This window comes from Typopeltis vanoorti, chromosome 9, assembly GCF_054136105.1.
Source record: "Typopeltis vanoorti isolate ZY-2024b chromosome 9, IOZ_Tvanoo_1.0, whole genome shotgun sequence".
NCBI classification, from domain to species: domain Eukaryota; kingdom Metazoa; phylum Arthropoda; class Arachnida; order Uropygi; family Thelyphonidae; genus Typopeltis; species Typopeltis vanoorti.
In genome coordinates, this window is record NC_143557.1 from 106,664,588 (window position 1) to 106,691,147 (window position 26,560).

General features: G+C 34.7%; 1 protein-coding gene across 2 annotated transcripts in view; it reads left to right on the forward strand.

Moving 5' to 3' along the window:
* The first annotated feature begins 5,451 nt into the window (after nt 1-5,451).
* The window catches only part of LOC150103385 (serine/threonine-protein kinase par-1-like), a 33,516-nt gene continuing 12,407 nt past the window's right edge, over nt 5,452-26,560 (forward strand). The window contains exons 1-10 of one of the 2 annotated variants that reach the window (XM_090398136.1): nt 5,452-5,754; nt 5,936-6,059; nt 6,275-6,571; nt 9,488-9,661; nt 12,411-12,499; nt 12,583-12,716; nt 19,039-19,127; nt 19,218-19,290; nt 19,394-19,531; nt 19,728-19,807. In XM_090398136.1, the coding sequence (XP_090254262.1) occupies nt 5,636-5,754; nt 5,936-6,059; nt 6,275-6,571; nt 9,488-9,661; nt 12,411-12,499; nt 12,583-12,716; nt 19,039-19,127; nt 19,218-19,290; nt 19,394-19,531; nt 19,728-19,807 (1,317 nt within the window). In that variant the 5' untranslated portion in view covers nt 5,452-5,635. The remainder of the gene's footprint in view (nt 5,755-5,935; nt 6,060-6,274; nt 6,572-9,487; nt 9,662-12,410; nt 12,500-12,582; nt 12,717-19,038; nt 19,128-19,217; nt 19,291-19,393; nt 19,532-19,727; nt 19,808-26,560) is intronic. The other variant, XM_090398135.1, reaches the window with a different exon arrangement.

Below are 26,560 nucleotides of genomic sequence, written 5' to 3' on the forward strand. Positions count from 1 at the left end.
GAAAGTCAAAGAATGAAATACTTTCTTTCTTTAACTTTCTGCACGATAAAACATGGGCAAGGTGCATCATACTATGTAACGAGTCACGTGTTTGTAGTCAGGATAAATTGAAGGAATACAATGCTCCCAGATGAGTGCAACTGTGTCTGGATGAAATGGCTGCGATGGAAGTGATAGAGTTTCAAAGAATGTAATAGCATATTACATTCTCTGGAAAACTGTTGAAAAATTGAGTTATCCCAGGTCAACAATCAGTGATACCGTACTGAGACGGAAGCGCAGGGAGTCAACTGCAAGTGCTACCCGCAGTGGACGACTCACCATACTCACCGAACGTTACCGTAGGGTTCTATAAGGATAATATGTAAAAACTGCCATACATTGAATGCTGAGTTCCAACTGGAACACGAATCTGCATTGCAAATGCATTCATAACCGAAGTTCGCAACATGGGTTTCCGTGGTAGGACCTGAATATGCAAACCCAAGTTACCCGAACCAACATCAAGCTTCGTCTTCAGTGGTGCAAAGAGCGCGTAAGGTGGAACGCACAATCTTGGAAATCTGTATTAAGAAGCGACGAATCAAGCTACATCCTCTACCGAGCAGATGGACCGGTATTAGTGTGGTGGATGCCCGGCGAACGTCTTTTACAATAGTGCGTAACTCAACTGTGAAATTCGGAGATGGAAGTGTTTTGGTATGGTCCTGTTTTTTTTTTCTGATTTGGCCTCTGACTTCTGTTTGTAGTGCCACGTTCATTAAACTCCGAGAGGTATCTGAACATTCTGGACAATGCGATGCTTCCTACTTTACTGAACTGACCATCGTCTCTTTCAGGAAGACAATGCACCATGTCATAAAGCTGGTGCTGAAATTGCAGGTTTGTGGACACGAACGTCACCACGCTTGACTAGGTCCCACAAAGCCCTGATGTCAATCCAATTGAACATCTGTGGGATGAACCGGAGCGTACGGTGAGTGAAGGGACATCAGCCCCACAACAGTCCAACACCTCATTACATGCCTACAGAACGAATGGTCCAAAATTCCCATTGGTCGCTGTCGTACGCTTGTTTAGTGTAAACATATTAAAATTAATAAGTACATATGCCAGCTAGTATCAATTAACATGTCCATTGTTCCTTGAATAGTTTAAACCTCATTCCAATCAGTGTTTTAAGAAATAACTAAATGTTGAATGATGACACTGATCATTAATATCACATCTTTTCGAATGGGAGTATTTTTCTTTATTTCAGAAAAAAAAAACATTGATGATTTCAATATAAGCTAAGTAAACTTATCAGCAAGCTACAATAAAGATGAATGAAGTCTATGTTTTAATTTTATCTGGATTACACTTTTGATCTTTGTTCATACGACAAATATATACAGCATCTGTAATCGATGCTTGCTTGCTCAATCTAGCACAAATGAGTTCAATAACTTAAATAATTGGTATAATACAGAACATTCTTATTAATAGTATTTAAGAGACAGACAGAGAGAGCCTGAATTAACCTCTTTGAGTAAGTATTTCCACAGTCGTTTTAATCAGACTGCAGTTATTCTATAGGCGTTGAATATTACATATTGGAAACGAAATTCACAAAATGTGCATTGTTCACAATAATTTTGAAAAGAATTTTATTTTAATTAGGAATCCTTTAAATAATCTAAAATTAACTTTATATTTCAACTTACATTTAAAAATTATTAGTATACCCAATAGTTTCTTTGATAAATAATATATTAAAGATAAAACCCTACTTTTCAATATCAGTTTGGACATGAGCAGGGTGACCACCACTAGTACTTTCGTACTAGTTCTAGTAAACAGATCTAGTACTTTCTTCCTTCCGAATAATGATACTAACAGCATGAGAGTTAGACATATCAGTTTAACATTTTTATCTTCTCCCATATGCCACACTCAGCGACACAAGCGTGATTTCTCTTTGTTTCCTCCCCCTCTCACTGTTCGCTAGTTTTCTCCCCCCACAATCCCGTACTCACGCATTCCGACTGACATTAGCCATCGAAAATATATTCTTCGCTGTTCAAACACTTCTCGCGCGTTATAAGAAGTTCAGTGTTTTTATTAACAAAAACTTCTTTAATTCTTCATCGAAAATATTATTATTTAGATTTTCCTTTTAAATATGGACAAGTGGCAAGAAAAAATTACAAAATTTAAATTTGATTCTAAATCTCAGGGGGAAATGTGTAGTGCATCAGTCAGTAAAGTACGTAAAGGAGCCATTGAAAGTGAAGATCTCAATGCCAGCGCTTCCCACTCACAAGAAACCACTCCTGACTCAAGTAATTCAGATAAAAGAGAAAGTGATAATAGTTATGATTCAGGTTTACAAGGTTCATTTAAAAGATGAAAAAAATCATATAAGCAAAAATCCAAAGAAGAATGGTTGGAGGATCCCATTCTTAAATCCTGGATCAGTTCAGGTAAAAGTAAACGACACACTACTTATTGTAAATTTTGTGATATAAGCATTAATGGTAGCAAACGTCTAATGATTCATTATGCAAACACTCCGAAACACTATCAGAATGTAGAATCTAAAAGAATCACACTAGGTATAATGTCCTTGTTTAAATCCAGTTCCAAATATCAGTCAGAAGAACAAATTAAAGAGGCAGAATTAAGATTATGTGCATATGATGCAGACAGGCCTTCCGTACCTGGGTGCAATGAACCCGGGCGAAGCAATTTAGGGACGGTATAATCAAACACTTTCATAAAAAAAATAGGGAATAAATAATACACTGAACTGTTTGTGCATATTTATCACCTACGAATGTGAGAGATCTCGGTGAGGGGCTGAGTCGCTTGGTAGTTAAACAAATGGTACGAGCTTCAACACAACCTACTTTAATCACTGCTCTCAACACACTGAACAAACATTCTAGGAGTTTCTTGAGTTTTCTTCTTAATGTACCTGTGTTTCACTCAGGACTTCTCCATGAGTGCAGGTCACAAAGATGCCTCCAACGATCTCGATCCTCTCTCTTCCACATTATACCCAAAGATTTCACTAGTCTTCTCATCTTGTAGGGGGTCTTCCTGGTTTTCTTTTTTTTCTTGTTGCCAATTGAATATTCTAATGTCCATCTGTTATCCCTGAGACTGGCTATGTGATCTGCCCATCTCATCTTGATTTCATGTACTGCAGTTACCACATCTTTTATGCCTGATCTCTTTCTTAATTCCGTGTTTCTAACATGTTCCATTTTGTTGATGTTACAAATCCTACGTTCTATTGCACGCTGAGTTATTCTGAGAGTCTCTTCTTCTTCTTTTCTTGTTGTGTTCCATGTTACATTATAGGAGTATGATTGTTTATTATATGAAAATAAGGTATTTTTACTATTTGTGTTTTTTCTTTATTTTAATATACATTCCTCTTAATGTGCAGTATAATAAAATGATTCGTAACGTGTTATTGTACTTAGGGATCCTTTACTTTTTAATGGAAGGGGGGGAGGGCACAAACATTTTGCACTCAGGCAGGGAAAACCCACGGAACGGCCCTGGATGCCGAGCAATCTGCTTTTGTGCTTTATGGATACTCTTGCAACTCTATTGAAAACAATTGCTCCTGATAGTGACATATCAGGAAATTTCTAAGAAAATACAGTGTGGACGCACTAAATGTAACTACTTATAAAAAATGCTTTGGCTGTAGATTCACTCAATTAAATCTCAAAAAAAAAAAAAAACCTCCTTTGATGAATGGACTCCTTTTGACAAAAGAAAAATTGAAACATTCATGAGCTACAGATTTTACTGTTTCTGAAGAGTTAATTAATTTAGCAAAATCTGATAAAAAGTAATAAATAAATACTTCCAGTGTTTTTCTTGTAGGTGGGAACCCTTGTATGTATGTAAGTAGCATATTAAATAACTGAAAAATTTAATGTTACATTATTTTAAACACTAAAATGAGACTGAACATTATATGGTAATTAATACACATGTGAAGTGCTAGAGTTACAATTGGGACTTCTGTTATGATTGACAACTGCAGCTCTTGGACTCATAGATGACTACAGTGAAGTGAGTTTGACTTTTTTTCTTTTCGTATTTGTTGTACATGTGTAATTTAGCGGTTTTACATTGAGTTCATCTATGATAATAAGGTAGTAATATCGTAGAATGCCCTAAATAGAGTGAAATGAAAGCAAATAAAAATTTAGTACTTTTTTTTCAGATTTAGTACCTTTTTCCTGCATAAGTTAGTACAAAATATTTTTGCTGGGTGGTATCCTGAACATGAGTATTTTGACCCAGGGTAAGAATGACAATGCTGTAGCCAATGGAGTTTTAAATGAGGCTCTTCTACTGTCGTTACCCAGAGCTTTTAGCTCAATAACACCACATCCACCCATTTCCTTCAATCAGATGAAGGGATAAATAGACTAGGACTCAGTCCATTTCCCCCCCCTAAAAAAAATCAATATCAGTTTGATGGATTTTGTTGCCACCACTCATCACCATCAAATTTATTCAGTTTAATTCATTATTCCAAGGAAAAGTTGTGGCGTGAACAAACTCAATTTGTTCATGCCAATCCTCTTGTTTTTATTGTTTTAATTCGTTTATCAAGTTTTTATTCTTCGTTATACTGGTTTTATAGCATTTTAATGTTCTTCTTTATTTTTAATTTATTTGTTTACCCTTATTAGGATTTTAAGTGTATTTTTTTCACTTTTTGGGACTTTTCCTTTAATAAGTGAAAAGTCAAACGACATATTTGGAATTACCCGGTGGGTTAACAGCTAAAACTGGTCAATTGAGGCATCTTTATGAGAAATAGTCAGAAAAAAAAAAAAAAACTGGGTCAAAATTACTTTTATTTGAATCACCATCCGTACACAAATTTTAGAATATATTAGCATTGTAGTATTTGGGGGGGGGGGTAATACAAACTCTCACGCAATCATCATCTGCTTTTCTTTTCTTTCATGACTTTTGATGGTAAACCATAAAACAAAAAGCATTGGACATTCAGCCATGACAAAAAAAAAAAAAAATTTCTTTTAACTGCTCTTGCAAATCTTCGGCTGATATGACCTAGTTAAGTTTGAATTTCTGTTCTGAATAGGAATAATTTTGTCACACATGTGAATAAGTTTTGTTAAAATTAATAATTTTAATTTTTTTATTTCAGTTTTGCTAAGCTTTTATAATTCCCATAAGAAGTACAGTCGGAATAAGGTTTATGAAAAACACCCACTTTGATATAAAGTACAAATAACTGTTCTTTATTTACAGTTGCGTAAGTAAGTAAATACTAAGGAAAACATATATTAAATGAAATAGTCTAAGAAAATTAGAAGCACCAGCTTCCAGTGCGTGTGTTCGTAGAATTCTACTCATGGTATAAGCTAAACAGAAACAATACACAATGACGTAACAATTATCAAAAGTAAATAATGGAATAAAAACTGTGCAGGATCAACAAAGGCCACATAGTTTCTCTCATTTACAATTAAACGAATGCTGTATATAATTCTTTTATTATTGGCCTTTTGTTGTAATGATCTGGGTTAGTGTTTAGGTAGGTAGCGGAGGTGAAAGGTAAGGAAAGTTGATTGCAAGCATTGCAGCCTACATGTCTCAGCAATCATCAAATCCAGAGATATACACATCTGTAAATACAGGAGTAAACAAAGACAAAAAAATTATATCAAGGTCACTTAAACGTCATACTAGGAGTAGTGATGATATCAGGTAAGCGAGCATACAGTTTGTATTGTGAAATATGTGGAATCATATTGTAAATAAACTTTTATTCTGTTTGAATACTTTAAATAAGTTATACGATAAAAAAGAATGTTTCGATAAATGTGATTTATGTTCTCATTATTACACATAAAAGAATGACTGGCACATTGGTGTTATATATTTCTAGAGATAACTACTATAATGGAGAAAACAAAGAAACCTCGACAGACTATAATATCTCTTTAAAGTCAAGTTCCTCCTCCTCCTCCAGTTACACTGATTTATCTGAACTTACCTCCGATAGTTTTGAAGTAAGTAATAGCGATAGTATAATACCATTTCATAATAGTTACTAAATATTATGAATTATCATAAAATCTTACCCCAGAAGATATAATCATAATAATAATAATAATAATAATAATAATAATAATAATAATAATAAAGTTTATTCATTGACATGTAAATATTATTAATTTTATGCCCCTATAATATAATTTGACACCAACCTTTCCCTGTCTCTCAGAACCTTCGGTGTGAGGATCATCGCACGCCAACAAAGATTCTACTCAAAGATACTAGGTGTATAAAACGAAACTATTTGACCTTCCCAGATTGGGATATTCAACACTGGGCAAATGAAACTGCTCGATGTTCTTCAAGAACCCTTGATAGACCAAAATTTTGGATTCCGAATGAATTCATTTCGGCGGACTATAGTACTGTAATCTCTACTGATGATGTGAATGAGAAACCAGCTTGCTCTTGCTTTGAAGCCATCGCAAACTTATTCCAATGCAGACGACGAAGAAGAAGAAGACCTGTCAGTAATTTTTCTACTCTTTTCTTAAAGTAATATCAATAAATATTTATATATTGACATATTAATTAATTAAGCATGTTTTATGACATTAGATTGTTATGTGTTCATTTATGTAACACATAAAGAGTTGTTGGAAAGACAGCAATAGTTGAACTGATATATTTGAAAGATTATGATTGCATGTCCAGAACCCAGGTTCGCGAGGACCAATATTTTAACAATAACAGTTGCAATTAAGAAGTCTCGTTTTAAAGGAATGCATACAGTTCCAAAATATTCGTCATACTGTCATCACATGAACAAAACATAGGCGTCTATTTTGTGTGTGTGTGTGTGTGTGTGTGTGTGTGTGTGTGTGTGTGTGTGTGTGTGTGTGTGTGTGTGTGTGTGTGTGTGTGTGTGTGTGTGTGTGTGTGTGTGTGTGTGTGTGTGTGTGTGTGTGTGTGTGTGTGTGTGTGTGTGTGTGTGTGTGTGTGTGTGTGTGTGTGTGTGTGTGTGTGAGATAACGTAATGATCTGTGAATGTTTTCTGGGCCTTATTTGATTGTTTGTTTGTTATTAAATGGCGAACATTTGACCGACATAGAATCAGTAGACCATTGTACTAGATCAGCTGTTTACTTACACTGACTATATTGTTTACTTGACTTGTCTTAGCAAATTTTCAGCAGGATAATACGCCATTAAGACTCCCTTCATACAGAAATGGTTTAGTGAATATCATTACGATATTACTAAACCATTACAAAACCATACTACTCCCAATTACTAAAGGTTGTAAACCTATTTTAGTTTAGTACCGTGGGTGAACAAGAGTTATAAAATCCAAAAATCCTGCTCTGGAGATCATACATGGAACGTTTTCTAACTACATCATATCTTTTGACACCGAGCAATGAAAATCATTAACCACCTAAGCATTTGTAAATATCCATATCCCACAGTCACTCGAACCTACGTCAATAATCAATTAGGCTGGCAATTGGTCTGTTCATAAGTGATATTTTGTTGTCATTGCAATAATCTTTGACCCTTTTCATTTCGAAGGCGACATATTCTCAACTTGTCGCTCTGGTAATTAAAGATTTTCGTGCTTAATTTCTATGATTAGTTGGATAATTGTTTCCAGTCTTCTGATCCAGGCGATTGCATTGACGACATTGTGGAAAAAGGTGTGAGACAATCATTCTCCATTGCATTTTATATTCTGGTGCTTTATTTAAACGTTGTTTCTTTAAATTTCTTGTAATGGGTGGTCAAGAAAATAAGCACCTATATGGTTATTGGCTTTCATCAATGTTTCTGGCTTTATTTGGTACTTATAAAAAATTCATATTGTTAAAAAAAAAAACATCAAAATCCTTCGGACATATTACGTTCTTTTGAGAATGCTGTGTATATAGGATGCAATTTTTGGTCCATGAGAACGGTGGCCACATTGAACCAGGTCCTCTTTCGCATGGGTGAATTTAATCACTTGGAGTTGTGAAACGCGTTTGTGACAACACGTACTCCCAGAACACCGTATGCATTATTCTAAATTAAATTGGCATTAAATGCATAATTGCTGTGTATTATCATAGGTGCAACATATAAAGGTAATCTTTCATTTCAGTTTATTCTTTGCTATTCATTTGTCTGTCCATTTTAACGGCTTTCTTTGCATTGTAAGATGTAAAGAAAGCCCCTATCGGCGATGTTTCGTAACTAAGGTTGTTTTTTTCGTGAAATATTTCTTCTTGATTGGTCTTGATTAGTCTTCCTACCAAATTTGGTAATATTCCGGTTGTTAGATCGAGCTACATAAGGCTCTGAACAGGGGAGGTTTACTTATGGCCATCCTGTATATATATATTCCCGTATTATTATGTATACTGTAGATTAGCCCATATATATCCAAACATAAAATTAAAAATTAGCCCATATGTATCCAAACATAAAATTAAAAATTAGTCCATATATATCCAATTTATTCCTATAAACAGCGACTAACTATTATCGTCAAACTATCGTCAAACCTGATCTTCTCTCTACAGTTCTTTCGAAGGAACAAAAAGGAAAAAAAACTTTTAATGCCGAATTACTATAAAGGAAATTTTTCCACTAATAAACAGTCGCTAGTACAGGTTTCTGTTGAATTCATGCATACGTTTCTGTGACATAAGCAAAATTATTCTTGTAGGGAATATTCTTATGCCATTTTGTTTGGAGAAATATCATGAAATATCATGAAAAATTAAGAACTTTCATCTCATTGTAATTGAGTCGATAGCTTCTGAGTTCTGAAACTTTTCAACTAATGCATAAATTACATTTTTTGGAAAATAATTAGCAATTTCAGCTTTTGTATTGATATTGAAGATTAAAAAAAAGGTGTTTTTATATTTTTTTTTCTCAATAAACTTTTTCATTCTTTTAAAATTTGTATATTTTTTTCTGACATAGTCATTTATTTTTCATTAGTGTTTTAATTACTGCCAAAAGAAATTCTTGTTTTTGACATTAACATTAGTCCCAATCTTATATGGAGTTTAATTGTTTTTTGTAATATTCATAAAATATTTACGTATTCCATAATTATCAGATTTCGTTGCTTATGACAAAAAAAAACAGTTTAATTCAGACCTTAAACAAGTAACTTGTTACGTGTGTTATTTTTTTATAAAATGTCGCTCGTAAATTCCAATAACAGTTCTACTTTATATTTATCTCTGATTATTCATTTCATGCAGGTAATCTATAAACATGAGTTGATATAAATATAATTTTTATGAAAACAATTTAGTGCTCTTTTATTTAAGATAATAAAAATATATTATTTAATAAATATATTTAAGAAATCTGAAGAAAAACTTTGTTCTTTTTTTAAGCTTTTGAAAATAACTTATAACACCATTTTACGTTTTATATCGCATAGATAGATATATGCTTACCCTCGTGGTGGCGTTTGGAAGATATTGTGATTATCGAGAATTTGTCTAACAAACCAGGTAGATGTGTTTTGTTAGTGAAGAACATCGTAAACAGCCAGTTGTTTGTTTTTAAAGTATTTAACAAGTTCTTTTACAGCGACTACTTTACCACTCCAACGGTAAGAATTTCACATCATAGTTAAGAAATGAAACAGAATTAATGTGCTCACGTGATAATAGAAATAAAACAATAATATGTGTTATGTTACTTTTAAGATTTAAGTCGTGCAACGCGTATACCTTTTTCATAAGAGACTAACGTTTAATCTTGAATCCAGGATGAAGAAAAGTTTGAAAATGCAAAAGTTCAATTTAAAAGTGGGCAATACAAGTTATTGTTCGTTTCGGGGTTCAGATATAACTATACTACTCGAAATAACCAAACTAACAGCGTGGTTTTGTGCAAGGAAAAATATACGTCATAAAATGCACTTGTTAGGTTTAGCAACACTTTTTAGTCAGAGAGTTATCGCTCACCTAATAAATCCTCCTAGTCATAAACTACATAAAGATAGTAAAATTATAGTATTTAATAAATGCATTTAAAGTTTAAGAAAATTAAAGAAAAACTTTGTTCTTTTTTTATGCTTTTGAAAATAACTTCTACCACCATTTTTGTTTTATATCCCTAATACCTGTTATTGCTAAATAAGTATTAGTTATTTAAAAACCTGTTATCTGTTAAAAAGAAACTTCAGTACCTGCCAAATTCTGAAATAAAAATAAAAAATGTTCAAGAAGTAAATGATTAGAATCGCACTAATGATAATCTTTCTTCTGAATATCCAGTATAATGAAAGTCACCAAAAAGGCCTCAAATCGGTTTTCAGTAAATGAGGGCAGGGGGGGGGGGGAGAAATAGCAGATGAAAGCAGAACGTCTTAAGGAATTCTCATCACTAACATCCAAAGACGAAGATAACGCATTTTTAATAGGTTGCATTGATGTCATGGAAGAAGTTGTTCTATGTTCCAAAAAAAAAAAAAAAAAAGACAATAACATGCCACATGATTAGGGCTATTAAAGCTCTGATCATGGCAGGAGGGTAACAGAAATAGCCGAGCTCAGTTAGAACTTCATTGGCTACAGCATTGCCATATGTTAAGGTAAAGCCGTCTCTAAAAATTCGGACGATCCCTAGGCCACTCAATCGTGGACGAAAGACCGTTCATCTCAGCGTTGGCCTTCCACCCACCACCACCACCGAGCAGAACCGCTCATATTCCGAAGAAAAGCATTCACAGACAAAGCCCCTCAGCGGGCCGTGCCGGAGAACACTTTCCCCGCAGACTCAAATTGCTCCCTTAAGGCAAACACCTTAAGAGTGCGAACTCAAACTCTCGATTCTCCGCGCCCCAGGGGGTAACAGCAACAGCCGAACCTCAGTTAATCTTCATTGGCTACAGCATTGCCATATATGTAAAGGTAAAGCCGTCTCTAAAAATTCGGACGAGTCCTAGGCCATTCAATCGTAGGCAGAAAGACCGTCCATCTCAGCGTTCGCTCCACTCAGTGATGCCCTTCCACCCACACACCACCACCGAGCAGACCGCTCATATTCCGAAGAAAAGCATTCACCGGCAAAGCCCGTCAGCGGGCCGTGCCGGAGAACACTTTCCCTGGAGACTCAAATTTCTCCCTTAAGACAAAACCCTTAAGACAGCGAACTCAAACTCTCGAATCTCTGCCCCAGGGGGTAACAGCACAGCCGAGCCGCAATTAAACTTCATTGGTACAGCATTGCCATATGTAAAGGTAAAGCTGTCTCTAAAAAATTCGGATTATCCCTAGGCCACTGAATCGTGGGCGAAAGACCGTCCATCTCAGCGGTGGCTCCACTCAGTGATGGCCTTCCACCTACCGCCTTTCCCCGGAGACTCAAATTGCTCCCTTAAGGCAAAAACCTTAAGAGAGCGACTCAATCTCTCGAATCTCTGTGCCCCACGGGGTAACAGCAACAGCCGAACCTCAGTAAAACTTCATTGGTACAGCATTGCCATCCATTACCCTCCCAGGCTTTCCACAGCATTCCTCAACCCATCCATTACCCTCCAAGGGTCGTACCTCACTCATTTAGAGTAAATCCTTATAGTCCTTATAAGGACTGGCTTAAAGGGGCGAAGCAAGAATGCTTTTCATCTACCCCGTTATCTGTAGAGGACAGTGTAGGGATTAGGTGTTATTGTGCTATTAAAGCTCTGATCCTGGCAGGAGGGTAACAGCAATAGCCGAGCCTCAGTTAGAACTTCATTGGCTACAGCATTGCCATCCATTACCCTCCCATGATTTTCGTTGTTATATTTTAATTCCCTCAATACAATAAACTAAAAGGTGTTAGATTTTGTCTCCCTGAATAAAAAAAAAATTATTAGTTTAGTTAAAACACTTTCTTTATTCAGAAAAATGAAATCCATAGACATATATTTTTAGTAAAATTGAAAAGATTTATCACTTATGTCCAATAAAATAATTCAAGGTGATCTTGATTACTCTTCTCAAACAAATACATATTATTTAACACATCTTTTGATCTTTCTGCAGATGACTATCATATATAAATTAATATTTCAAATAAAACTAGAGTATCAGAGGTTCAACGTTATCTTTAAATCATGCAGCTGTAGAATTACTTGCATAAATAAATAAATAAAATACTTGCGAATAAACGAACACAGAATGTTTAAGCATCTGTCTACCTTTATGACGAGGATAGAATCTATACATTGCACTCGAGTCATAATTCTGGAATTAAATAAATAAATAATATTAAATTTCAGAGAAGCATAACCGTTTTTCATAGATTATTATTAAATTGCCCCGTCTTCCTAAAATGCAATTTTTTTCCCTCAAACAAGTTTTCTTTCACAGGAGGTGCTCCACGAAAAAACAATGTTGAATAAAGTAAGCCAACATCCTCATATAGTCCAGCTATTCCAGACGATAGAAACAGAATACAGGTAATTCCTGTTCGGTATTTGACTTTAATTCATTATGTTCTTCTTTTATATATAATACACGATTTTCTTTTTCCTTTTCATAGCTATTTATTTTTAATGGAGTACGTCAGAGGAAAAAATCTGAAAGTTTACCTTCAAACTGATGTGTTAACGAACTCCAAGATAAGAGGTTGCTTGTACCAGTTATGTGAAGTTGTTGGATTTCTTCATTCTAAAGGTAATAAACGGCAGTACTAAGAGTACATAATTGGTTTTCATATCATAAAGATATTTATATGAATCTCACTCACGAAATATTGTAACTCGATCACACGATACTATCGTCGTGAACTAAAGGCTAAATAATCTAGAAACTCTACTCTATAGACCAAACATCGAATATTTTTCAAGGCACTTCAGGCCAATAAGTGTGGTGGTAGTATCACACCGGACGACAAAAATCATTCCAACTGAAGTTATTCACTAGCATCTATGCCGTACAGCCATAGAAGATCAGCGAGCAGAACCCACTTGAACAATCAGGTGGAACAATATATATATATATATATTTTTTTTTTTTTCTGAAAATTGCACTGTTAATTCGTATACCCGAAATAATCATTCTGACAGGTAAACAGAATTTTTTTAAAATATTTAATGAAAGCAGATGACGTAACGCGAGAGCGAACGTAAATTATGAAGCATAAAAGTTGAACAGTTGAATAATTTTCTAGCCTATCTATTTTTAAAGTTTTAAAAAGTATCATGATCTTTAATCAAGTATTCGATAAACGTGATTAAATTAAAAAAAAGATACATGAATAATTTTTGTATTATTGCATGCGCTATGCTACGAATCTAAATATCATTATAAAACTATGCTAAAAATATAAAAGGCGTGTAATAATACGCACATTTTCATCTTATATAAAATGTTACAAAATGTGGTTAATTTTTAGATGTGAATTTTATAGCTTATTTTAATAAAGCCCACATTTCTGACTGAGTTGTTGCAAAATTATTTTCAAAAAAATAAAAGAAAAAGAAAAGAAAATGGTGCTTGCAGTTAGCTTCTTAGGAACATATCAGTTAACTGTTAACTTCTTTGAATGATGGACTGAGTCCTTAGCTCTTCATCCCTTATTCGTGTCTGTGGGGGGGAGCGTTCATCAAGTTTCTGATGCGTTTAGGATTATTCTTATGCATTTGTTGTGGATAGTCTGTATATTTGGATGTTTCTTTCAGTCGTGTATGCAAAGTCTGGTGAGGCATAGGTTAGTTAGGGTCTTGAGGAGAATTTTGTTGTTTATGTTTAGGAGGCTGTTCCTATTCTGGGTTTTGGTTCTGATTGATTGACAGTAGAGACTGCCCATGTATATTTTGAAGTTTAGGGTTTTTGTCCAGCTGAACTCCTAGGCATTTTGCTGACTTAAGCCAAAGGATGGGTTTTCAAAACATTTATGGTCGTTTTCGGTTCCCATTTCCGTCTGATGAATAGGACTGATTCATCAGAAGGTACATATCAGTATAGGATCTCTTTTCTGAGTTGATTGAAATGCGCCATTTGCACCAATTCTCGAGTTCGTTAATGCTGTCTGCAGCTTGTTGGTAGCTAGTTCTGGTCTGAGGGATCTGAATATGATGACTGTGTCTTTGGCGGTGAGGGTGGTGATGGTTGAGAGCATCCGGGGAGATCTATCTACCATGTATATGGACAAGAGTAGGGGGATATCAGGGAGCCTTGGGGGACTCCAGCCGTGATTATTCTTTCTGTGGAATTAATTCCATTTATTTTTATCCTGACTTTTCTGTTGTTCAGATATGACTTGATGAGCAGGACGAGTAGTGTTAGGATTCCGGCTTGGTGTAACTTGCGGAGTTGTCCGTAATGCCAGATCACGTCAAATGCTTGAGCTATGTTCAAGAAGATTGAGCCGAAGTGTTGGTGCTTGAGTAATATATTCTGTGATTCTTCAGATTTATTTAGTTGAGTACGCTTTTTCTAAAGCCAAATTGCTTGTCTTGTATGATGTGGGTGTTTTCTGCTGCCTCTTGGATCCGTACAAATAATTCTCGTTCGGCAATCTTGCCTGCGCAGGATAGTAAGCTGATAGGTGGGTAGTTCTGTGAGAACTGATTATCTTTCCCTGGTTGAAGAAAGGAAAATGTCGGAGTTCTGATAGCATTTCTCCGATACAATTTGTCATGTTTGATAGACTGGGTTTGCTAGTATTTTGGGGGAGAGTTGGTCTTCGCTTGGGAATTGCTACCCTGCCTAAGTTCTATCGTTGTAGAAGCTGTGGTTTGTAGGATGGTACCTAGGTTCTTATGGAGAACTGGAGGCTGGTCTGGGGGTTAAGCTGTTTGATTTTTGAAAGTGTATAGCCTCTATATATTGCGTGGTGCGGGCCCAGTAGTTGGTACACTTTGCTGGTGTGTACTTGGTTTCTTACATTCTGTTGTTGTGTGTTTTGCACCACATTTTACGCAACAGTATTCTGCATTAAAAAAAGTATCCTGCATGGCCAAACTTTTGGCCATGCACGATAACACTGAATAGTTGTTGACTTGCCTTTTAATGATTCGGTCTTTATGACCAAGTCGCAGATAGTTTGGAGGTCGTAGATATACCTTTGATCCTTGCTGATTTCTACTAATATTAGGAAATATGGTGTTCTATTTGCTCTGTGAAGCGGCTGACTTTGGTTGGTTGGAATCCTTTGCTTTGGAGGTCTGATGTGACTTCTTCTATTGTGATTGTTTCAGTGACACTTTTGAGTACGACCTTGAAATTCTTTTCGCTGATAAGTGCGAATGTATAATAGGGCAGGTTTTCGATGTCAAGGTATTTTATGAATTTCCCAATAGTCGGTGGTGGTTTTTGGCAGGTTGCGTATTCCTTCATCCGTGTTGGTGGCTTTTATTAATATGATTTCTAGTGTTTTGAATGAGTAGCAATGGTTGTCCACTGCTCTTAGGCGCGTAAGATGATTGAGGGTTCTCTTTCTTTGGGCTTTAGTCGCTTTGGGTTTCCATTGGGTTTGGTGTATTCCTGGTGATGGAGATTTCCCTTGCTTGTTTGGAATTCTTCCTGTGATTCTGATGTACATAGAAGAGGATGGGTACAGGTCTGGTGTAGGAATTTTGCCACGTCTTTAGAGTTGGGTGGTTGGTCTGGATTTTGTTGTCAGTTGTTTGGTAGTGCCGTGTTGTTCTGGTTTTGATCTTCTAGGTTATCTCCTGTGGCGATCGTGGGGGGAAATGTCCCATAGGATTTTATTCTACCGGCTCAGCTATTGTTTAGCACTTCTACTAATCTTACAAATTCCTTGTATATATAATCGAATTTTGTTTCGTCTAATTGTGGTTTTTCTATATTTGAAAATAATGTTACTTTCTATTTTTTATATACATATCTGGTAATTTGTCTTACTTGTGCGTGATTCGTTGAGAGGTTTCGTTTTGCTGTTTGTGCATCTTCACCAACGGTTCTGTTGCGATAGTCACAGTGCCCGTCGGTTAAGTTCTGGTCTTTGCTAGGTTCTTTCCAAATGAGAACCAGAATGATAGTGCACGATAACTCACAATTCGGAATCGAGATCACTATATTCATCACCGATCATACCAACCATAATTTTAAGGGATGCTAAATAAACCACTATTAAATAGTTGCCGTTCTCTTCGAAAAATTTACAAATAATCCAACTTAAAGTCCTTTAAGGAGCGAAGCAAGAATGCGTTTCATCTTTCCCGTTATCTGTAGAGAAGGGATAGGGTCTTATTGAGGTTCGGCGATGTCAATGCCATAGCCGAACCTCAGTTAGAACTTCATTGGCTATGTAATTTTCATCCATTACCCTTCTAGGGTTTCATTCATCCAACCCGATTCTTTATAAATTAAAGTCCTTAAAAGGACTGGCTTAAAGGGGCGAAGCAAGAATGCTTTTCATATTCCCCGTTATCTGTAGAGGAAAGTGTAATGAGAAGCAGGTATTCAGCTATATATATATATATATTTTTATATATATATATATATATATATATATATATATATATATATATATATATATATATATATATATATATATATATATATATATATATATATATATATATATATATATATATATATATATATATATATATATATTTGTTGCATTGTATATATATATATATATATATGGCAGAATGATCATTGACTCGGTTAACATACATAGTTTTATGAAAAAAATTGAATGACTAGAACCGAGATTTAATTAAAAAGGTTTTAATATAAACACACTACTAGTTTCGGCCTGTAACAGCCTTCTTCAGGTGACATTATAAAAGAAAAAACACTAAACATTGAGGGTTAAAAGACTATGAACAACACAGACAGTCTTTATACATAATTAGCATTAAAACGTTGTAGTTGTATTTGAAGCTGTTCTTTCATTTGTTGCATTGTTGGGAGAGTGCGTGCTTGCTGCATCACGTGAACGCCAGTACATGATTACAGCTGAATGACTATCTGGGAGGTTGTAGCTTAAGTTATTATTTAGATGAACAGGATTGAAGATGATTTCTCTCGATTCCACAAGTTTTCTCTCTATTTCGTCACTGCAACGGAAGATGTTTGTAGATTTTTCCCAGCAGACTTTGTGACTTTGGTTTTCATCATTAGGATTAGCCGAGAAGAGGATATGACTTGATAATGCACTCGCTCGTTGTCGCTTGTAAGTAATGTCTCTCATGTGTTCTTCCATACGCATTTCGACAGATTTGTCTGTCTGCCCGAAGTAAGGAATATCGCAGTCACATAATGTTTTATATACGCCAGGGTATTTGAGTTGATGATGACAAGGTTTTGGGTGGCTAATCAAGGAACGGATCTTTGGAAGTTGAGTGAACAAGGTTCTGATATTGTATTTTTTTAGAACTTTTGCTAATTTATGTGAAACAGTACTTATGTAAGGAATAGATATATTGCCTTTGAATCTAATCACTTCCAAAGATCCGTTCCTTGATTAGCCACCCAAAACCTTGTCATCATCAACTCAAATACCCTGGCGTATATAAAATATTATGCGACTGCGATATTCCTTACTTCGGGCAGACAGACAAATCTGTCGAAATGCGTATGGAAGAACACATGAGAGACATTACTTACAAGCGACAACGAGCGAGTGCATTATCAAGTCATATCCTCTTCTCGGCTAATCCTAATGATGAAAACCAAAGTCACAAAGTCTGCTGGGAAAAATCTACAAACATCTTCCGTTGCAGTGACGAAATAGAGAGAAAAATTGTGGAATCGAGAGAAATCATCTTCAATCCTGTTCATCTAAATAACAACTTAAGCTACAACCTCCCAGATAGTCATTCAGCTGTAATCATGTACTGGCGTTCACGTGATGCACAAGCACGCACTCTCCCAACAATGCAACAAATGAAAGAACAGCTTCAAATACAACTACAACGTTTTAATGCTAATTATGTATAAAGACTGTCTGTGTTGTTCATAGTCTTTTAACCCTCAATGTTTAGTGTTTTTTCTTTTATAATGTCACCTGAAGAAGGCTGTTACAGGCCGAAACTAGTAGTGTGTTTATATTAAAACCTTTTTAATTAAATCTCGGTTCTAGTCATTCAATTTTTTTCATAAAAAAAAAAAATATATATATATATATATATATATATATATATATAAAGATCTGATCATGGCAGGAGAGTAACAGCAATAGCCAGCCTCAGTTAGAACTTCATTAGCTGCAGCATTGCCATCCATTACCCTCCCTAGGTACCAATTTTAGTCGCCTCGTACGACATGCATTAGCAACATTGGAGCTATTCTTACCCTGGCAACCACACGGGGAATTTACATTTACAAATTATCCTTATAAGGACTGGCTTAAAAGGGCGAAGCAAGAATGCTTTTGATCTTCCCCGTTATCTGTACAGGACAGTGTAGGGCAGGAGAGTCTACAGCATTGCATCCATTACCCTCCTAAGTGTTATTGAGCTAAAAAAAGCTCTAGTCATAGCTGGGTAACGGCAATAGCCGAGCCTCAGTTAGAACTTCATTGGCTACAGCATTGAATCGAAGCGAATACAAATTTAATTTTTATGTTTTATAATAAATGGTGTACTAATATATTGTAGTATAATCTAAATTTAATTATTAAGAAAAGAAAATGTTTTTAGGTTTTATATTAAACTGTACAAGGCTTTTTATTTTATTTTTAATATGGAATAAGATTTAAGTCTGTATGGAATAAGAATGTGATACCTTTCTCAGATTTACCAAAAATGCCATCTATATAAAGTGATGTTTTCAGATAACAATGAGCATTTGATTTTACATGGTTTTAAATAATGTATACTGAGCTATGTAGTTACCAGTTATAAGATTCTATATTGTAGTAAGAAAAAGTAAATATCAATTTTAAAAAGCGTTGTATGTTGAGCTTACTGTTATATTCATATGTCGCTAAGGAAGAACTTCATATAAAAGAACAAGAAGATAGCAAATGATACTATATTTTCTGCATGCATAAATTAAAATTCGTTTATTCTCACAGGTATCATGCACAGAGACATCAAGCTAGATAACATAATGTACGATAAAGCAACAAACCAGATTAAGTTATTGGACTTTCAGAACAGCACTGTAAGTAAATTCTAAAATATAAATATTGATATATCTTATTAGGTATAAACAATTGATAATTCGTTAAAACGCTTTTTTTTTCATCTTAAGACAATGAAATATTCCTTTCTGGTTATTGGAAAGACTGAATACCAAGCTCCTGAAATGACGTCTGGATATTACGGTAAATATTTTACAGCTCAATTTGGTTTTACACGTATTATCACAGCATGAGTCAGCAACTCCGATTCAACTGATATATATCAAATTCTAATATGTATTTACAGACAAATCAGTTGACTGGTGGTCAGTAGGAATCGTTGCCTACCATTTGATGACAAGAAGTGCTACAAAAGGTCCTATTATAAATTGGGCACTCAAATATCATGGATTAGTTGGGAAGAAATTCGTGGGATTCTGTAAATGTAAGTTGAACCATTTTAGCTAAAAGCAAATTATGAAAATTACTTTATTTATAATCTATTGTGAATATTCCTCATTCCTCAGTATTCGCCAAAGCACAAAACATACCTCCCTCTAGCACGTTTAGCGGATGATATCAATGAACTTTATTTATTTATTTTGTGTGTCGAGATTAATCAGAATGTTATCTCTTGACAGCTATTGAAACCGGAATCATTAACATCCCGAATTTTCTCAATGAAGATGAAAGTGACTTCTTGGAGGAACTTCTGCAAATTGTAAGTAGTTATTTCGCCATGTTATTCAAATTGTTTCATTAAACTGACTTATCCGAATTCAATTCCTGATACCTACACATTATATATTAATAATACATTATATATATTTAGAGGTAATTAGATATCTCTGAAATTACTCAGCAATGATGGGGATAATCAACCAGTATAGACAGTACTTTATATATTACTTAGCACATTATAATAAATGGCAGGGTTTTTTTCTCGGAAAGTTAATATTTTCACACAAATAAAGCAGGAAAAGAAATTGAAAGCATTTGCAGTTAAATTCAGATTCACATTCATAATTTCATAAAAAGCATTCAAAGTAAACTATCCTCAATTAAAAAATAATAATCTAGAATAATATTTAAAAGGAAAACTTCTATCAAATTCATAAAAAAATTAATTTAGTTTTAAATAAAAATTTTCTAAATTCTGAAAATTGTGATAACACCTACATATAGAATTTATGAATAGTATAATAATAATATTAATAAACCCAGGGTAGACTCAGCTATTGACGTTACCCAGCCATGACTAACGCTTTTAGCTGAATAACACCCCATCCATACAAATTTTCTTCGTTTAAATGACGGGATAGATAAAGAGTCAAGGACTCAGTCCATCGCCCAGTTCTTTTAAGAACTTTAAGATTCGGGTGTGATGCGGTGATTAATACCCTTGGAGGGTAATGGATGGCAATGCTGTAGCCAATGAAGTTTAACTGAGGCTCAGCTGTTGCTGTTACCCCCTGGGGCACAGAGATGCGAGAGTTTGAGTTCATTAAGTAGCGCTATTTTGGTTTCAATCTAGATTCTACATGCTCTCTCTCTCTCTCTCTCTCTCTCTCTCTCTCTCTCTCTCTCTATATATATATATATATATATATATATATATATATATATATATATATATATATATATATATATATATATATATATATATATATATATATATATATATATATATATATATATAGTTGGAAGATAGTCAAGAAAAGAGTATATATATATATATATATATATATATATATATAGTTGGAAGATAGTCAAGAAAAGAGTAACATTATTTCCAATTCTTCTAAAAGACGATAGCAAAAACTGAAAGCCTATTTCATGTCTACGAATTAAAATTTTATAAAACTGAAATATTTTTTGGGGAGGGGGAGGAGGAGATGGACTGAGTACTTGACTCTTTATCCCTTCATCTGATTAAAGAAAATGTGTGCATGGGGCGTTATTGAGTTAGAAGCTCTAGTCAAGGCTGAGTAACGGCGATAGCTGAGTCCCAGTTAAAACTTCATTGGCTACAGCATTGCCTTATTAGACCTTATAAGGACTGGCTTAAAGGGGGCCAAGCAAGAATGCTTTCATCTTCCGCAGCATTGGAGGGGGAAGATCTATATATATATATATATATATATATATATATATATATATATATATATATATATATATATATATATATATAGAGAGAGAGAGAGAGAGAGAGAGAGCATGTAGAATCTAGATTGAAACCAAAATAGCGCTACTTAATGAATGCACTGCCGAGCCGATGCTATGCATCTGCTTCGCATTTTCGAGAACACAAAATTACACCTTGTTAATATATTTCAGAATAAATTTGACATTAATCTATGGCAACATCTAACTTTCACGACACGCATGAACTACATTGGTGCTATTCTTTTCCGAGCAATCACACGGGGACAGCATTGCCATTCTAAAAGTTCTAAAAAAGAACTGGGCGATGGACAGAGTCCTTGAATATTTATCTAACTTTCATTATCAACAAACAAGCATATAGAATTTATGAATATAATAAAACTAAACTCAGAAAATTTGATATCTTAATGTGAGATAAAATACGGAATTTAAAATCTCAAAATCAACATTTCGTTGAAAAAAAAAACAGTTGAGAACAACTCCAAGTTCTTTTTTCTACAGTGGAAAAAGTTGTTCTCAGAATGTTCCTTAACTTTGCAGTCTGCCTCAGAAAATTACCTAAAGAAATTTTGTTGTCAAAAGTTGAATGAGCTACTTCTATCTTATCTCCACAAGTGGCTTCACTGGCTCCGTTCAAATCAGCACTTCTCATAAATTCAGGGAAATGTCCTATCGATAATCTTTCACCTTTAGAACGAGCATCTCACTAACCTTAGAAACAATTCTGCATAGTAATCCTGCCTGCAGACAAAAAAAAATGCCATTATCCTTGACTCAAATAATTATAACTACAAAATTAGACATCTTCTTAATACTGACACTTACACCATTAAGGATCATTACCTTACTAGCGAGCTTCAAAATCGCACCAATAACCTTTCGAAAACAATGTGTGTGTTTAACAGAGAAACCACACAATCTCTTTCGATCTGTGCAATCTCTTCCTCTACGTTTATATGGGACATCCAAAATTCATAAAATAGACACATCCTCTACGACCAAAAGTAGAAAAGACATATTTTCCGATATAACTCTTGCCAAACATCTAGCTAAACTACCTAAGGGCCTGACAGAACAATCCCCTTCCTTTGTCAAAAACTCCGAGGATTTTGTTTAAAGCATCAGCGATATTATCCTTGATGAGCATTACATCAAGGATAATATTTATAGGATAGTACTTATCAGACCCCTATGATGACGATGATAATGGTAATATGTTAGATGATTCACGACCACTCTACCCACAAGAAAGGAGGTAGAACACGCAATCAAGAATCTTCCTAATAATAAATCCCCTTGGTGTGATAATATTCCGGCTGAGCTTTTGAAAGCTTTGACTGGCAATAATAATAACTATTTAGTGTAATCCATTCAGGACATCTATAAAACAATACAATTGCCTGAAGTTTTTACAACATCAGATAGATGTTGTAAAAATTGATACCATACCAATTCCAAAGAAAAATAATGCAAAATATTGCGAGGATTACAGAACTAACATCCCATGCATCTAAAATTATTTTAACCATTGTTAACAAACAAATTAAAAGAGCCATAAGCCGTGAATTGAGTGAACAACAGAAAGACTTCAGAAGAGGAATGGGAACCATTAATGCTATTCTGGAACTAACAATACTAATAGAAAGATCACGTGAAAGAAATAGGAACATTTACATAAGCTTCATAGACTTTCAGAAGGATTTTGACCGAGTAAAACATAATAAAATGTTCAATATATTAGATAAATTAGACATACAAGATCATATACTTAAGATTATAAATATGATTTACACCAAACATAAAATGCAGCTTTTTAACAATGAGACTTCTCTAGTGAAAATAAAAAGAGGAGTTAGACAAGGTTGTATCCTTTCACCAAATCTATTTAATATCTATAGCGAAACAGTGATGAAAAAGATTGAAAAACAAAAAATAGGAATTAGTATCAATGGTATAAAATACAACAATCTTACGTATGCTGATGATACCATTCTAATAGCAGAAAACAGATCAAATTAATCAAATTACTGCAGTTACTAATTTAAGAAGGTAAAGAATTTGGATTAGATATTAATGCAAAAAAAAAAAATTTATGAAAATCTCAAAAGATAGCAGATCCGAGCCAGAAATATTCATAAACAATGTGAAAATTGAACATAGAACAGAATACAAATATTTAGGCACCTACTTTACTGCAGATGGAAAGCAAGATAAAGAAATAAAAATAAGAACAGCCATAGCTAAAGATGCATTCTGGAAAAATAAAGATCTGCTCAGAAGTTCTGTAAGTATCGAGACAAAGAAAAGAATGATAAGAACATTAGTGTGGCCAATTTTCACATATGGAAGTGAGACCTGGATATTCAAGAAGAGAGTGAGGCAACAGATAATGACCTTTGAAATGTGGTGCTAAAGGAGATCTCTGAAAATCCCATGGACAGAACTTGTGACAAATACAGATGTCCTGCAGAGAATGAGAACACAGAGATCTTTATCACAGGAAATGATCCAGAGAAAGACGAGATTGGCGGGACATGTACTGAGAGGTTCAGAAGGACAGAGGATATTAACAGTTTTAGAAGGAAAAATTATGGGAAAAGGATCAAGAGGCAATAAACGAAGGACATGGCTTGAAGATATAAGATCACGGACAGGATCACATGGCAGAAACAAAAAGGAAAGCCGCCAACAGACAGAACTGGAAGGACATGGTGCTGCACACTCTCACTGAGGAAGCTACATGAAGAAGAAGAAGAGCATGACATTTTAGTAAGCTTTGATCCTATTGATAATTAACTTGCACTACTGCAAGATAAATTCTCTTAAAAGGTTATGCTAAACATCTAAATATTAACCCAAGTATCAACTTGTCTGAATACATTCTAGCCTTCATTAGCGAAACACGTGCACGCGAATACGTAAACACGCACAGCGTACTGAACAATGTCACATATAATTAGTAATATTTTTAAATAACCTCAGCATCTTCTATAATTACATAAAAATTATTTCTTTTTGTTTTCATTTGAGTTCCAATGCCAAAATTTAGCAAAATGATAATCCTGTAGGTGGCCCGGAAGATATTTAATATTTAAGATTTCGTTTATAATCTTAAAATTGTCGAATTCTTTCAATAGTGACTTCAGTTAGATAATTTCTAGTGGCAAAATTAGACAAAATAAAATTACGTGTCTAGAGTATACACCATCTGTCCAAAAAGAAACCGAACATTTCGAAAATAGAAGAAACTAGTGGCGCCACCTGTTCTATCTTTTTGTTGTCAAAAGCGGCAACTTTCATTAGTGTTGTGTCAACTGTTTATGACATTTGTTTTATTAGAAGCCGAGTTATAGTGCCAAGAGTGACAGCGTGTTTTGACGAACGGTCGGAAAATGAGCTTCAAACAGTGAGCTGTGATTGACTTTTGTGTTAAACTTGATAAAAGTTTTACCGAAACGCATCAAATGCTTCAAAAAGCATACGGTGATGAATGCTTATCCCGTACTCAAGTTTACGAGTGGTTTAAGCGATTTCAAAGTGGTCGTGAGACGCTTGAGGACGACGAAAATACGGAGCTCCCAAAAACTAGACTGAGCGAAGTTAACATCTAAAAAGTGCTTGATTTCATCCACGAAAACCCGAAATCGTCCGCGAGATTGATTGAAGATGAATTGGGGATTCCAAAATCAACTGTGCACAACAATTTGACCGAGAGTTTGGGTCTTCGTAAATTAAATTCGCGATTTGTTCCCCACAAGTTGAGAGACGACCAAAAAAAGTATCGAATTGAACACTGCAAGGCCTCATTAAAACCGCTCGTAAGGACTCAAACTTCCTTGAAACGATCGTTACTGGTGACGAAACGTGGTTTTGAGTATGATCCCGAAACAAAACTTCAGAGTGCTGACTGCAGACCACCAGAAGAGGGGCATCCGAAAAAAAAAGTCGCTTGGAGAAATCAAAAGTAAAGACAATGCTGATTCTACGATTCCATCGGCATTATTCACAAAGAATTCGTTCCTCCTGGCCAACGGTCAATGGTGAGTTTTATCTTGAAGTTTTGATGCGATTGATAGCGAGAACTCGTCGCATATGGCATGAATATCGTGATGCAGGCAGCTGGTCACTTTTGCACGATAATGCACCATCTCATCGTTCGAACATTGTGAGACAGTTTTTTGTGAGAAAATTGGTTTGTATGATCTATCATACAAACCAATTTTGTATGATAGATCACTCGCCATATTCACCTGAGTTATCACCCTGTGACTTCTTTCTCTTCCCCCGACTTTATTTGCCGATGAAAGGAAAGCGATGCGACACCATTGAAAACGTTCGAGCGGCAGTAACCACGACCATCATCAACAGTATCCCAAACACCGATATAAAGAACTCATTTAACGAATTAATTGACCGTGCCAAATGCTGTATCGAAGCTGAGAGAACTATATTGATTGAAATAAATGATTTGAATAATCATAATTGGCCTGTGTTTTATTTTCTATCAAAAGTTCATTTTCTTTTGGGACAGAGAGCGTATAATGAATGTTAGACACAAGGATTTATGCAGAAGCTGTACCAATCTATGCACTTCCTTGAAAAATGCAACTTTCTCATAGGCATTATTAGAGTTCTCGCTAAAACAGGAAATGTCAACAATCTAAAAACATCCTCTCCAAAATCTAAACAGGCATTGAATATAAACAGTTATAGGACTTCAAAATGGAAATGAAATTTGAGCCACAGCAGATTTAAATAACGGATTCAATGTTTGAAGGACATTCTTTGGCAAGGAATGCAAGACTTCATAAATGCATAGGTGACGTAAGGAATCGTGTAAAATGTAATTAGAAAATGTGAAAGTTGGAAGTTTAAATTAAGGCTGCCAACTGAAGTTCTGTTGAGAATTAGTAGACTGGATTTGAATGTATGCAAAGTGATAGCACTTATCGCTTAAATTATCTTTTTGTCAGATTTTGAGATTTTGATAGGAAGTTTGTTGTTGTTTAGGTTGCTTGGATTATAGTTTTGGTCGTTTTTTGTTCGTATATTTGCTATTTTTCAAGTTATTTTGGTTCGATTATTTTGGCACTTCAAAGTAAGTGGCTTTAGAATTATTCGCTAGATAATCGGAAAGCCCCCCCCCCTGATGCTAATGGTAACATTGGGTTCAGTCCAGCAGTCGAACCATTTTAATACTGTACTCAGAATACACGAGAGTACAGTATTATTTTTTAATTTATTACCTTTTTATTTGAAAAATAAAAAAGTAATAAACTAAATAGATTATGTTACTCATCAATAGATT